At 37.0% G+C, this 16193-nt stretch overlaps 1 protein-coding gene across 1 annotated transcript; it reads left to right on the forward strand.

The window, feature by feature from the left end:
- The first annotated feature begins 1601 nt into the window (after nucleotides 1-1601).
- Nucleotides 1602-15616, forward strand: LOC101408541 (aldo-keto reductase family 1 member C23-like protein). The gene is made up of 9 exons (XM_087420869.1): nucleotides 1602-1685; nucleotides 3646-3813; nucleotides 4668-4784; nucleotides 6062-6139; nucleotides 6585-6707; nucleotides 9466-9575; nucleotides 10496-10661; nucleotides 13514-13596; nucleotides 15289-15616. Exons 1-9 carry the CDS (start codon nucleotides 1602-1604, stop codon nucleotides 15329-15331), a joined length of 972 nt encoding a protein of 323 aa, XP_087276995.1. The 3' UTR covers nucleotides 15332-15616.
- The last annotated feature ends 577 nt before the right edge of the window (nucleotides 15617-16193 follow it).

Here is a 16193-nt window from a genome sequence, read left to right on the forward strand (position 1 = left end):
GTGCCCTGACAATCCTTTACTTATTAGCTTGGCATGCTCCTCATCTTGGGATCAGCCCAACATGAAAATTGAAAGTATATCCAGTCCTTTTCTGAGCGTGCCTATACGCAGATGATTTCTGAATGTCTTAATATCCCAAAAATACACACCCCAGAAGCTCCTCAGAGCTTTACGTGGTCTATTCTATGTCTTCACTCTTAATCTCTTGCCCCTGGCATCTGTTCATCTGTAGTGCCCCTGCAGCGATAATGAACCATTCCAGCTAGCTTTCAGTTCAAGCTTAGAATTAGGCAAAACAGACAGCAGTCATTCAAGCAGCCCCCAAATTGGTTAGCACATTGCAAATAAGATCCTCTTTGATCACTCTGGTTTGAAAGAGGTAGCTGGGGACTGGGCTGATATCTCCAGCAGACCAACCCTGCACTGTTCCAGGCAGCAGGAGAGGAAAGGAGGGGTAAAAACATGATGAAATTCCCTACCACTCTGAATACGTCTTTTTCCTAACTGGGTGTTCACTTTGTTGCTGTAGATTTTGACTGTTTTCCAGACCTCCTATAAGGTTATTTCAGCTAGTTTCTGGTTGTTTGCTTATGTTTCCTTGGGAGAACTCAGAGCTTCCTGGTCCACCATTTTGCTGACGTCACTCTATGTGTTCAATTTTAAATGGATTCATAGTAATCCATTATATCAATGCATCATAGTTTTCCTAACTCCTCCCAAGTTTATTGTAATTTGTTTCCAGTTTTTCCTTTCTTGAATACTGTTGAGCAAGATAATCAATTTTATAAAATATTTATCAGTTTTTGTGGTAATTACATCGTGATATATTTTGTTAAGTTATGTAACTGGGTGAAAGATCTAAACAGTCTAAATTCTGTTTGCATACCTCAAATGATACCGAAAAACTCTTAATTATTAATACTCCAATAATCACCTGGCCAAAATGTCTTGTTTTGAGCACGCTTTTCAGGATTACACCCTTGTTAGGATGGGATATTCTTTCATAAAGCAAAGAAAAAAGAAACAAGGATAATTTTGCTGATGGGTAAGGTAAAATGCAAAGTTTCTGTCAGTTTGCGGTTCCAATTCTCTATTGAGGTTCAACTTATCGAAAAACTTAATCAATCATTCCTCTAAATTGTGTGTTTGTTTGTGTGTGTGTATAGTGTAAGAGAGTTAATTGTTTCAAATGATGTAAGATTAAGAAGGGGCTTCATCTTGGGAAGGAAAAAAAAAACAGAGATTAGTATTTGGAGGTTCCTAGTCTAACATATAGTCAATAATAGTTCAGCAAATATCTTGTAATAATTTATGAATATGCATTGATCCTGAATGAAAAATGTCTTTGTGCAAGAAGTTAATGATTTCTTTATCATTGTGTAATAATTCAGTAAGATTCGTCTTTGATAACACTAAACCAATAAGTTAACTGCTTCCAATTCTCTTCTCACTCCACAGGTTACTACATTACCCTTGCTCCTCCCACGATCAATGTGATAACAGTTGGAGTGTGGACTTGGATATTACCTTCCTGTTATTCACATAACCTGTGAGGATAGAAGAGTAAAACAGAGTCTACTTAGACAGAGGAGCAACATGCAATGGATCCCAAAGGCTGGCGTGTAGAACTAAATGATGGCCATTTCATTCCTGTACTGGGATTTGGCACAGCTACAGTTGAAGAGGTAACAATAGTGGTCTTGGGGTTGAGGATTCAAAACAACATAGACCTATCATGAGTGGAAGCCGACTTGGGGTGTCAAGTCATTGAGTTCTCTGTGAGTCTTAGAGGCTCACTTGTTTCTTGCCACCAGGCTAGAAACATTCCTTATATAAAGAGACACAGTAGTAGTGTTCACTCTGCAACAGGGTCTGACCACGTGGACACCTACTGATTATTCTGAGTTTCCTCTAGTTTCCATCTATTTATCAGGTTTGCAAAAGAGATGAAACTCAGTTTTCAAGAACACTATCAGCTGCCTTGCTTTGAGGGTGATTACATGGGATTGGTTTCTCTGTTTATTTCTGCAATTCAAAAAATCTTTCCTCCCACCAAAAAGACATGATCCAAAGAAATATTTGTGGTAAAAGGTCCTGGAGATGAGGTGAGTGACAAAAGATGGGAGACAGTTGTTCTTCTGCTGTGGGGTGGCCTGCTGAGTGCCAGGCAATGAATATCCCACCTGTAGTTTCCCTCAAACTTCTCTTACTGCTTGGGAATTTATCTGGAATGGAAAATATAATATCATTTGGAGGAATAAGCTACAACGTTTCAATTCTTCATCTTTGTTATTACTGTCCATTGAAGAAAATAGGTAGAGTTGGACCTTGGATAGAAAAAGGAGCAAAGAGGACAGGTCACTAGACAGGAAGCCAGAAGTTTGCCTTCCAATTTTGTCTTTAGAAGAATTGTATGACAAGGGAGTAGTATTTAAAAGTTGAGTCTCATTATCTCATCTATAAAGAGAAGGAAATATTCAAAGAGACATTTTGGAGACAGATGACAGGACTTGTTTACTTTGTAGAAGAAAGCGGGATGAAGGGGAGGGAAGGGTCAAGGATACCACTGAAGCTGCACTTTTGGTAAACCTCTGAATGCCCTTACTACTAAGGAAAGATCATGACCAGCAGAGGGCAGTTAGACCAAGTATCTAGATCCTAGCAACATCATTGAATAAAGAAACCTTCTGAAATACTTAAAAAGAAAGGGAACATTGTTTCACCTTAAAATAGAAGGAAATCATGCCATTTTCAACCACATGGATGTATGTTGAGGGCATTATACTAAGTGAAACAAGACAAAGAAAAAAAATGCATGCATAATCCCACTTATATATGTAATCTAAAATTCAAACTCACAGAACCAGAGAGTAGAGGAGTGGTAACAAGGGGCCGGGAGTGGGGGCAGTGGGAAAAATGGGGAAATGTTAGTCAGAGGGTACAAATTCTCAGTTATAATATGAATAACTTTTAGAGAACTAATGTACAGCATGATGACTATAGTTAATAATAATGTAGTATTCTCTTGAGATTTGCTAAGAGTGGAGATCTTAAGTGTTCTCACCACACACACAAAGAAGTTAACTACGTGATGTGATGGGTATTTTAATTAGCTCAATTGTGGTAATCATTTCACAATGTATATGTATATGAAAACATCACATTGTACAAGTTAAATATATACTTTTAAAATTTATTCACAATTTTCATTTAGTGTGTTCTGTGTGACTATACTGGTAGAGGTATCTTAGAAGCTATCACCTTGTTTCTTGAGCCTGCATTCCATGTACCTTTTCCCTTTGTTGATTTTGCTTAGTAATCTCTCACAATATAAATCATGTCCATGACTACAACTATTTTCTGAGATCTATGACTTCTTTCAGGAAATCATTGAATCTGGTGGTGGTCTTGGGGACCTTCGATGCTAGTGATCAACTAGTGATTGCCTGGGATTGAAAGAGTTCTTCAAATGACTTTTATTACTTATCAGGAAAGACCAAAGCAAACTGCTTTGGGTTCATTACCACACGTGCAGAACTAACCTAAGATATAAGAAAAAGTTGATTCTTGGGAAAGTCAACTTTATGCCTCAGCTGTCTCTCAACCATGTGGATATCCAACTACTCTCTTTGGTTGTGCATCTAGGTTCCTAAGAACAAAGCTATGGAGATCACCAAAGTAGCTATAGATGCCGGGTTCCGCCATATCGATTCTGCTTATTTTTACAAAAATGAAGAGGAGGTTGGACTGGCTATCCGAAGCAAAATTGAAGATGGCACTGTGAAGAGAGAAGATATATTCTACACTTCAAAGGTGCTGTGTATGTGGTGTGTGTGTGTGTGTGTGTGCACATGTGTGAATGTGATTGTGTGGAGATGACAATTATATGATAGGACCAGTAGTTGTTTGGTGAGTTGTGCTTATTGGTACAACTTTCTTCACACATACTCATGTATTAAATCTAGTGTCCAAAAATGATGATGACTTTCTCATCATTGCTTTGTTTAAATTTTATGATTTTAAAGTCAAGTCACTTTACATTGCTGATCCTCATACCATAACAATGAGATTTAGCACGGACTATTGTATCAGATAGAACTGTGATCAGATTATAGCTTTCCTTATCGTCTGGGTGACATTAAAATTTCCTAACATTTTTAATCTCACTTCTCAGCTGTATCAGAGACAGCAATGTAAGAGGCACTTTTGTGTATTAAACAAGGTATAGCTGAAGTGTCTTGAATTGTGCCCAGCACATATTAATATGTTCAAAGTACATTTCCCTACAGTTACCTAAACAAAAGGGATACTGCTTATTCCCCATGGGATTGGTTGTTTGACAAAATTAGGCTATGTCCTTTAACTGCTTTGCTAACTCCATCAAACAGATTTCAGGTAATGGGCATGGTTATTATTTGATAACACTTTTTTTCTCTTGGGTCATCCACCCACTGTTTGTAGAAGTACCAAAGAAAAATCCAAACAAATAATAGAATTGCTATGGATAAGTCAGATCAAAATGGAATGAAAGAAGGAGAAAAACATTTTTCTTCTGTAGTCATATGTTTGCACCCAATATAAAAATGTCTATTTCTTAGGTGAAACAAGAGAAACAAAACTGACTAAGGTATTAATCCAATACAACTTCCATTCTTTAATCTCTGCAGCTTTGGCTCACTTTCCTTCGACCAGAGTTGGTTCAACCAGCCTTGGAAAAGTCTCTGAAAGATCTTCAACTGGACTATGTTGATCTCTATATTATTCATTCTCCAGTGGCTCTGAAGGTTGGCAATTTGTGTGGACACATATTTTACTTCTTGTGTCAGAATGTCTATCAACTTTCATGGCTGGTGAAATTAAGATTTTATTACAAGGGTGTTGGGATTATTACACTATAGAAGAATCCCAAAAATAATAATTCCTGATTGACCTTTTAGATACTTTTTTGAATCCTTAATTTCCTTTCCATGCCTCCAAGACAAAAGTGTTTAACAGTCTCAAATCCTCTGACTCAAAAATTTGAGGAAATAAAAATAGGGATGTTTGACACGCTGTCCTGATTATGACTCCTGAGTCTCTTGGGGATGTCACAAACACAGTTTCACACAGCCATGGTGAGCAATGAAACTACCTTACACTTGCACGTAATGAGTTGATCTCCTCTCGCACCATTTCAAGTTGAAAGCAGATATGATGGTGCTCCCTCTGGGTGGGTCTAAAACTAGCAACCCTCATAGGGACTTGTAAGACCTTGCCTGCACAATTGGATATCTTCACAGTGGAATTTTTTAGAACCGCACTTAGCCATTGATTACGGTGTTATGTAGAATTCTTAATTTTAAGTTATAGAAAGCTACTCAAGCTATCCTATGCGGAAGAGTTTGTTGGACTATGTAAATGTGAAGTGCAAGCTATGGATAGATTTAATGATTTGGAATAATCTTCAGAAATATTTCATTTGTCCCTATCCCTTAAATTTGCATTACTATTGCCTTGCTTTATTTCTGTTGCAACATATTCCATTGGTGGCAAATATCGTCTTGGGGCTGTTCAAGGCTCATGGTCATTAACACTTGAAAGCAGCTCTGTATCATCTGGCATCCATATTATTCCTTAAGAGAACCTCATATGAGCCTGTATGGTTAATATGCCTGCCCTTGGACCATTGAATGTTCAGAGGGATAAGGAAGTTTGATTGTCTAGACTGGGTCAAGATAGCAATAGCTATTCTGGTAAGAAGGCCATGTAACTCACTATCATTCCCAATGCAAGGGAGGCTTTTTGCAAAAGGAAAGTATAGAGGCAGAGAAGGGTAACAAAAGTCACTAGGGGTCCCCTTTAGAACCTAGGAAAATGTAGTATTTATTAAAACATATAATAAGAGTAAGAGATTAGAGGAAACCTATCTCTTAAAGACATTCCTTACAACTCCATATGCAAATCACTTTGCAAATCTTAGTATCTAGAATATTATACCACCTGGTCCTAGATGTACTTGGCAGCCTGTCTAAGCATGGAAAAATTATTTTTGACCTCACTAAAATGACTGCTTCTATTCCAGCCAGGGGAGGAACTATTTCCACAAGATAAAAGTGGAAAAGCAATGTATGACACAGTGGATCTCCGTGCCACATGGGAGGTGAGTGCTTGGAGGAAAGAGCACAGAGGAAGCCAGGAGAGGGGGAATCTGGTTTATGTCTTCCACTTATGAGAATGGACTATGCACCTTCAGATTCAGCAAATTTTAAAAGAGCTGATGTGCTGTAGTCATGTGGAAGAAATCATTACTGAAATGTTTACAGAAAGGAACATAGGAGAAGAATTAGGGACAGCGAGGATAGGCAATTCTTTCCTTCAATGTGTAATACTCTCTCACAGTTTTCTAAGAAGACAATAATCCATATCCTTTCTGTCACTACCTTCTTCCCCTGTTTGATTTACTACTTTTTCTCTACTTGATAATCGTGCCAATTGTCTTCATTGTCGTTTCTTGAGAGTTGTTCCTTTTAACAGATTTTTCTTACATTTACTTTTGATCTATAGCCAGTTGTACAAATGGTTCTTCATCCCCCCTTCCTCCCCAGGCTATGGAGAAGTGTAAGGATGCAGGACTGACCAAGTCCATCGGGGTGTCCAACTTTAACCGCAGGCAGCTGGAGAAGATCCTGAACAAACCAGGGCTCAAGTACAAGCCCGTCTGCAACCAGGTGAGCACCTTGGCCTCCTCTCCTTTCTGTTCTTCATCTCTTTCTTCTTGCACTACTGCGAGATCTCTATTTGGCCTCCCCTCATATTCATCCCAAGCTTATAAAAGCAAGGATTCTAGAGTGCAGAGGCTCAGACTATATAGGAATTAATAGAACCCATAATACTATCACTGTTTTGTAAAGTCTTATTTAAAAATGTAGAGAGCCTTTTTTGTAAATTGTGTGTAAGAATTTAGAGAAGGTAATGAAGTTGATGGATGGCTGGAGTCTTTACCCAGACCTTAGAGGGAAAGTGACATTTCCCCGAGCTGAAAAGGATTTCCAGATATTGAATGCATGGAAAGTATTTGGAGGGACTTATATACAGGAGGGAATATCATGAAAATGGTGAATGGGCAGTAAGTAAGAAAAGAGTGAAAATAAGATGAGATAGGTGTTAGGGCTTTGTGTGGGATTTTGATGCCTGAATTCTTAATCTTAGTGTCTCTGCTTTCAGGGGTCTTTGCATAGGAATCACAGACACAAGAAAAATTAACTGGAGACTTTGAAAGTATTTCAGGCTAGAGGGATGGTTTATGGCCACACTAATGGTGGACAAATTCCATATTCAGGAGCATTTAGCAGGAACATAGAGCAGACGTTGTAATTCATTCAATCTTAGTCTGGTTCTCCTCATCAATTTCTATCCTTAAATGGACTGTTTAGACGCATTATTCTCTGTCTGGTTCTGTGCTCTTACTTTTTTTTTTTTTGTTCTATTTTTGTTTTATTATAATAAGAACACATAATATGAGATCTATGCTCTTAAATTTTGAAGCATGCAATACAATACAATACTATATTGTTAACTGTGGTGACAATGTTATACAGCAGATATCTATAACTTAGTCATCTTACATAACTGGGACTTCATGGCTACAATTTGCACCTCCCAATTTCTCCCTTCTCCCAGCCCCTGGCCACCACCATTCTGCTCTCTTATTCAATGAGTGTGACTATCTTAGATTTCTCACATAACTGGTATCGCACAGTACTTGTCCTTCTGTCAATGTCTTATTTCATTTACCTTATGTCCTCAAGGTATAACTTCGAGTCAAGGAATAAGAATCTTCAATTAGAAAATGTGGCTCATAAAATTCAAGACTTTGGCATATAATGTGATTATGAATGTTAAAACAGTCGTGTGATTCTAGCATTAGTTTTACTCTCAATTTTTATTATGAAAATTTTCAGACATGAGAGAAGTTAAGAGTATGATAGAGAACATCCATGTTTTCTCTCCTATATTCAAAAATTTTCACAATTTGTCGTGTTGCCAAATACATGTATATATGTGTGGATATATCTGCATACATGTTTGTAATATTTTGCTTACCCTCTTCAAAGTAAGCGGTAGACATGATAATTCATCCCCACAGAACTCAGAGAGCTTATTGTCTAGTATAAAATCCATATTCAATCCTCCGGATAGTTCTCCCAATCTCTTTTGTAGGTCTCCTTTTCTAATCAGGAGCCAATTGTGGTCCATGTAGTACTCTGACTCATGTTTGTTAAGCTCTTTTAACCTAGAATGGTCACTCAACACTTTTTTTACCATGACATACAGACAGGTTTTTGTCAAGTATTCTGGATTTATCTGATTGTTATCTTGTGATATTAATTAACTTGTTTCTCTAATCCCAGTTTCTGTAAATTAGAAGTTAGATCTAAAGGCCTTATTACATTAAGATTAAATATTTTTGGCAAGAAAATGTCTGTTGCCTGCTGTGTCCCTCAAATTGCACTCCACTAGGAAGCCTGTCATGAAAAGTTGTCCTACTAGGTGGGATATTAGTTTTGTTCTCTTGGTTAAGCTAGTGGTAGCCAGGTCTTCTCTTTGTAAATGTGTATTTTCCTCCTTTAAAATTATATAGCAATCTTTTAAGTGATAATTGTCATCAGAGTAAGTCATATTGCTCCCAAGTTTTCACATAATGGTTGAGTATCCATCAATGATTTTATCCTGAATTAGTTATTTCACTGGGATTTGTAAATAATTATTTTCAATGTTAAACAATGTTTTTAATTTTCTTGCCCCAAATTTTATTGTATAAAGAACATTCCCCCATCAATTCAGGATAAAATACAATTATTCCTGTAAGGCAGGATAAAAGATAAATTCCTTCTCTTTAATTATAAATCTTCCAAGAAAGCAGTTACTTTAATTATCGTCATCAAAGGGAACAGTTATATTGTTCACTCTCTCTCTCTCTCATTACTACGGACTCATGGATTTTTATTAACTCTATGTATAATAGTTGGTTTGGGTCATTATTCCCTTTGATGCTCAAATCTACCCAATGTCACTTGTGGGATCCCATCACACTGATTATTTTGTCCTTCAGACGTCCCTTCATGGATCTGTGAGGAATTTCTTACTTTCTGGCACAATTTGATGTCCAAGGATCAAACAGTTCTCTTCGTGTCCCAGATATGGGATTAGTCACATCTCCTTGTAGTGTACAATGCTGTTTAGTAAACAAGATTCCATCTGCAGAGTCACCTGTTCTCAAGAATGGCATCTTTTTTTCTTTTTTCACCCTGTTACTGAACAGAGAAATATTATTTATTTTTTTTAAATCATTACTTGATATTGTTTCAATTTTAAATTTAATATTACACAATTTACACCAGAGTTTTTTTAATTTTAAACTTTCTGTTTCATTTTAATATTGCCATTTCATAAAATCTGACATGCTTATATCTTGGCATTCCACAGGTGGAATGTCATCCTTATCTCAACCAGAGCAAACTATTGGATTTCTGCAAGTCAAAAGACATTGTCCTAGTTGCCTACAGTGCTTTGGGATCCCAACGTCCAAAACAATGGTAATGAAGACAACAGGGAGATTAATTTTAACACCATTTTTGATGACATATTTTAATCATACCATACTGTTTTCTGGAGTTAACTCTCAACTTGTTTGGGGCAGAGAAGGGAACAATGGAAGAAATCCTTCCCCTTTATCATCCCATCACCCAGCCAATGCTTTTACATTATGTGTGCCTGGTGGTAGGCTAATCAATATCAAATGCCTTCATTAAAATCTATATATAATACAGAAATTGAGACAAGAGACACAAGCTTAAGTCATGATATAGATATTTGTTAACTAATTAACACATTCCTAGTAATAAACTCTCCAATCCACACTTACTTTATGTCTAAAATTAGGATAATAAAAAAAAACTCTCAGGTTTATCATGACAGAAAAAATTATAATCTGAAACACTTTTGTAAACTTCTATAGAAATATTGCACACTATAAGTAAAGATAAAATGAATAGTTCTCATTTTGAGACTACTCAATTTTTTCAATGTCTTAGAAAAGTTAAAATAAAAAATATCCCATTCTTTTCCTTTCTCTGTCATACTGAGAATGGTCATACTTTTGTTCTTACTTTGAGGACTATGATCAGAGAAGACAAACAGCCACTGAGAAGTAGTAAGAAATAATCCGTGATTTGGAAGCATTGGTCTGAAGTCAAGCATGCATGAAAATGACCTGGAGGGCTTTGTAAACTCAGATTATAGATGTCACATCTGAATTTCTGAATCGGTTGGTCTTGGGTGAAGCCATGGAATTTGCCTTCCTAACAAGTTCCCAGATGATAGTGATGCTTCTGGTCCAGGGAACACATTTTGAGAAGCAATGGTCTAGAGTGGACGTACTGAGTCTGTTTGGCAAGCCTCTTAACAAAGTGAATACTGAGTCTCACATCTTCAGCATTTCTGCTTTTCCTTCCAGGGTTGACCAGAACTCCCCGGTTCTCCTGGAAGATCCAGTTCTTTGTGCCGTGGCAAAAAAGTATGAGCGAACTCCAGCACTGATTGCCCTTCGCTACCAGGTACAGCGTGGGGTTGTGGTCCTGGCCAAGAGTTACAATGAGAAGCGGATCAAAGAGAACATGCAGGTGATGAATAAGACTGTGGGCTTGGGGCTCGTAAATGATATCCTTCACGTGTGTTCTTCTTTGTAAGGATCTCAAGACATCTTTGGACCCAGATGAGTTACTTGTTATTTCCCATGCATGTGTGCCTTATGTGTATTCCCATCGGTTTTCTCCTATTGTGGCAACAGGGGAGGAAGCATGGCTGGATGGAATTCAGATTTCACAGAAAACAGAGATTTTAGTTCCAAGATGAAGTCTGCACTGTACTCTGCAGCTCTGTGCCAGTGACATCTCATTTTCTTCTTTCTAAAATGAGGGAATTGGATTATGCAATTTTCTTAGTCCGTTTGGGCTGATATACCAAAATACCACAGACTGGGCATCTGATGAAAAACAGACCTTTATTTCTCACAGTTCTAGTGGCTGGAAGTCTGAGATCAAGGTGCAGTGTGGTCGGGTGAAGACTCTCTTCAGGGTCTCACACTTAATGGTATCTTCACAAGGTAGAAGGGGCAAGGCAGCTCTTTCAGGTCTCATTTACGAAGGCATTAATCTCTTTCAAGAATGCTCCACGGTCATGACCTAATCACCACTCAAGGGCCCCACCATCTAATACCATCACAGTGAGTGTTAGGTTTCCACCAATGATTCTGGACACACGCAAACATCACACTGTAGCGGTGATTTTCAATCTCCAGGTCATTGTGGTATAGTTTGCGTGTTCTTTAATACTAACATGGTTTCATTTTCATCTATTTATTTTCCTTCAGTTTCTTCTTTTGTCAATTGTCTGTTCAAGTCTTTTCCCCTTTTTACTAAACTGTCTCCATTTGTGTGTGTGTGTGTATGTGTCTGTGGTAGACCATTATTCTACCGTTGTTCTACGATTGCATAACAAATTATCCCCATTTAGAGTTTTACTACAAACGACATTTATTTAGCTCATGATTCTGTGCTTTGACAATTAGCCTGGGCTCTACTAAGCAGTTCTATTCCTGGCTGGGCTTTCTCATGTATTTGCTGTTAAATGCAGAGCAACCAGGACGTTCTGCTTTAGGAGGTTGATTTGGCTGTTTTCAGAGTTGGGTAAACTCTGTTTCATATAATTTCTCACATAGTTGTCTAGACTATAGCCAATTAGCCTGTTCTTCATCTCATCGCAGTGGCATGATTCCAAGGCAAGGCGTGGATGCTTGCAAAGGCTTTTCATGTCTAGGCTCAGAATGGACTAAACAATGTAAATTTTATTGTCCAGTGCAAGTTACAGTCCAGGCCAGATTCAACGGGTAGAGGATCTTGAAAGTGTGCTTGTGTCTTCTTATTCAAATTTGGGTCACTAATACACCTGGAATTGATTTTTTAATACAATGCGAAAATGGACCCAAATATGTATATATTTTTTTTTTTTTACTTGGGCTGTGATTTTTATTTCAGCACATCACAAAAATATTAGTTGACAGCTTTGAGTAAATCCCATGCAACAGATACTACAATAAACACTAAATTCAATCGACTTACTCAGTCTTCCCAACCCTTCAAGATTGAAATTATTAGCACACAATAATACTACATGTTTTACAGATGAGAATATTCAAGATTACAGGAGTAAGTCATTTATCCAAGAGTTATGGACATCTGTGTCTTTTTTTTTTTTTTTTTTTTTATTGCAGTAACATTGGTTTATAACATTGCAAAAATTTCAGGTGTACATCATTGTACTTCTATTTCTGCATGGACTACATCATGTTCACCACCAAAATACTAATTACAACCCATCACCACACACATGTACCGAATTATCCCTTTCACCCTCCACCCTCCCCCCTTCCCCTCTGGTAACCACCAATCCAATCTCTGTCCCTATGTGTATATTTTTAAATGGAAATCCAAATGTCCATATTTTCCCTCAGATTTTCATTGTTTTCTTTGTCATATATCAAATGTCCTTCAGTCTGTTTCTGGCCTTTCTCTTCTATTCAACTACTTTCTTTTCTGTACTGTCTAATTATAGTGGAAAATAAGTCTTGCTTTTAAGAATGATAAAATATTTTATTCTTTCCTTTTTCCTCTTTAAGAACATCTTAGCTAATGTTGACAAATTTTTCTTTTACGTAAAGTATAAAATCACTTATCTACTTTCCTGAAAAATAACAGTGTTAGTCTTTGGTTCATAGTGCATTAAAACTTTAGATTAATTTGGAGAAAATGGACTTCTTTACAATATTAAGACTTCCAATCCATAATTATAATATGAGTTTTCAATGATGTAGGTGTTCTTTACATATATATTTAATAAATTTCATAACTTTCTCCACAAAGGAATTTACATAATCCTTTTGTTAGATTTACTCATACATAATTGCTAAACTACATATCCTTTTGACAATGTTTACTAACTTTTTATTTTGAAGATTTTCAAATGTTCCAGAAAGTCGAAAGAGTATTGAAAACAAAATTTTCACAATCTAAGTATTCATGGATGAGATACAGAAATCCACCTGTATTCATCAAACTTACTAAATTATATGCTGTATTTTAAAATGTAATTTCTAGATTCTTCTGGATATGCTAAGTACATGACCTCATCTCTTTGAATAAAGTCAGCTTTGTTCCTTCACATTTTTAAAGATCTCCTTTTTGTCTGTAGTCTTCTGCAGTTTCAGTATATTATATCTAGGGATGGAATTCTATTTAATTTTGGCCTTCTATTTATTACCACTTGAGTATTTTGCTTGATGTCTTTCAAAACTTTTAGAATCTTCTAAGACATTTTGAGAATTTCCTCTGCATGATTGAGTAGGATTTTCTTGAATTTACCAGATTGGCAATTATGCAATCTAAAAATCATAAAAATCTTTCTTCTTCTGTGATAGGTTTTTGAATTCCAGTTGACTTCAGAGGACATGAAAGTCCTAGATGGCCTAAACCAAAATCTTCGATATTTTGGTTCCCAAATGTAAGTGACTTTGGGACATATGTATGCCTCGATTCATTTTCTGATGATGAATGTATGATGACTATTAAAATTTATCTCAATACCAGGAAGACGGAGGTCTGTTTGTGTCAGGGATGAGACAGGAGCTTTCTGGAATCTCATCCCAGACTCACTCCAGAGCTTTCTTCATTGACACAATGAGAGAGTGGGTGGACCTAGGACAGCTTGGACTGACACACATAAGTCCTGCACTCATTGCTCCACATAACTTTCCAAGAAGCTTGATATCATTGCTGAATCTACATTATCCATGTAGGCCTCCCATTTCTACAACAATCTAGTAGACATACACTGTAGATAACACCAGTATATCCTAATTCAACGTTTCCAAAACTGTTTTTAATCTTCTTCTCCCAACTTTCTAATTCTTTATCAGATTAAAAGCTTCTCCATCAATCTTGTGTTCCATACTAGAAATTCCCATGACCTCCTACATGGGATCTTCATGAGATCCTGCCAAATTTATGTCCTTCATAAGTTTCCAAATCTATCCCTTCACCTTTTTATTGCATGTTTGTTCATGACCCAGGTACTGCATTTCTCTTCAGAAAGGCTGGCCTTGTGGTACCCATAGGAATTTTTGGTTTTTATTTTGTGAAATATAGAGCTCTCAGTGCAGAAGACAGAGTTTTCAAGAAAAGAGATTTAAGTCAAAAGAAGACTATGGAGGCAAAAGCACCATCATTGGAGAGAATTTTCAGCCAACAAAAGATCTTTACTATTCCTTCACATTCTAAGGTTCTGGAATTATGAGAAAATACTTTCATTATAAATGAGAGAAAGGGAGGAATGCACATTCCTTCTGCCTGTGAGAATTTTAATTCATAATAGTAACACACGTGATGATGTATGGAAAGGGATCACCATAATGGAAAGTTGTGAATATTCAAAAGTTGGTAGATATATTTTTATCCTTTCTAACATATTTATTAATATTGATACAAATGAAGAATAAGATAAAGAAATAATGCAGAGAGAGAGATTGGTAATCAATCAGTAATTCTCCCAATAAATTATATATTTTAATAAGAAGCCATAATTTTTATACCATTTCTATTTTGGGTTATTACTGAATAGAGATCTCCTTACTGTACTGTATGTTCCTTGGAGATGGGACCCAGTGTTTATGTGACATTCTTTCCATTTCTGAATCTAACTGGATACATTGTATGTAGTAGGCCATTAGTAAATAATTAATAAATTAAAAATAATGGAATTAAAATTGCATTCGGTACCCTGTATCACCCTAAAGTATTTCTTAGTGCTGAGCATGTAGTTGGACATGTGCTGTTCAAAATAAGGCAGCATCAGTCTCTTCTTCGATGGAGAATTTGAACTAAGAAAGGACAGGATATCTTGTTGCTTTATTCACAGATGTAGCTAGGGAGAAGAACATATTTGAGTATTTGACTCTGCATCTTTTGTGTATTAAGTTCTAGGAAGGGAATACCATTTGAATAATTTAATTGCTGTCATTACTTTTTGAATTATTATAAATTCATATTTGTTAAAGAAAAATGGGCGGACTCAGCTTTCAGTAAGGAAATAAAATGTTTAACTTGATCTTAATGACCGCTCCATAGAAATCACTTCTCTACCACTCGAAAAACAGAGTCAATGAATCCATATGTGTGTTGTTCTTTCTCTTTTTAGTTTTGCTGACCACCCTGAGTACCCATTTTCTGATGAATATTAACGTGGAGACCTTTGCCCTGACTTCTACCAGAAGCCCTGCATGTGGATAGTGATGCGGGAAATGTCTCAGATGTTGGGGATTTGGCTTCTCAGAGTGGGTCCCATCCATGCTGCTTAGCAACTCGTACTCGGCAAGAGTTAAGTCCATAGGTCAGGAAGGAAAGACACTCTATTTTAATCACTTTCTGTAAAAAGTAAAGATTTTTCCCCCTAAAGTCTCTTACCTACTCCAGTCTATATTTTGTATATTTTCCTTCCTTCTGACTCATTAGAACCAAAAACTGATTTTCCTAGTGTTTGCCATGTGTGTGGGAGGGCGGGGGTTGGAAGGGATACAATAACAACAATTTTATACACATTTCTGGAATGAGATGAGTAGAGTTTTTAGCCTCTAGCGAAGCAGTAGTTGGCAAATATTTATCAGTGTTCCTTTAGCCCTTTGAGGAACAAGAGAACACATTGCATATGGTCTGGAAGGTGAGACACATATTGCAAGGATGACCAGCAATGCATGCACTCCCTTTCAGCCACTTGAGGATCTCTGTTCCAGGAAATCCCAGAATGAGGTTTCCCAGTGGCAGGGCTGGCCCAGGAGGTGGGATGGGAACCAGCCTGGAAGGATGATGAGGATTGAAAAGACAGAAGGTTTAGGAGGAGAGAGTAGAGCACATATCTGTTTGGGAAACTTTGGAAAATGCCTCTATGGGAAACTTTGGAAAATGCTCTCCTGCAGATAAAAAAAGAAAAAAAAAAAAAAAACCTTTAATAGTATTTTACCAAAGGGCCAGAGCTGAGAATCAGGTTGAGACTGCTGTGTGTACCCAGGAAACAGCAATGAGCTTTCTGGGTTGTAGTTGGGCAGG

Source organism: Ceratotherium simum, chromosome 32 (genome assembly GCF_057802395.1).
Source record: "Ceratotherium simum simum isolate JZ-2026a chromosome 32, ASM5780239v1, whole genome shotgun sequence".
Classification (NCBI taxonomy): Eukaryota; Metazoa; Chordata; class Mammalia; order Perissodactyla; family Rhinocerotidae; genus Ceratotherium; species Ceratotherium simum.

Bases quoted from the DNA above. Each gene is read 5' to 3' on its own strand.
- LOC101408541 (XM_087420869.1), top strand. From the start codon at position 1,602: ATGGATCCCAAAGGCTGGCGTGTAGAACTAAATGATGGCCATTTCATT. The intron at 1,686-3,645 runs GTAACAATAGTG...TTGTGCATCTAG, and splicing joins GCACAGCTACAGTTGAAGAG to GTTCCTAAGAACAAAGCTAT. The intron at 9,576-10,495 runs GTAATGAAGACA...TTTTCCTTCCAG, and splicing joins TCCCAACGTCCAAAACAATG to GGTTGACCAGAACTCCCCGG.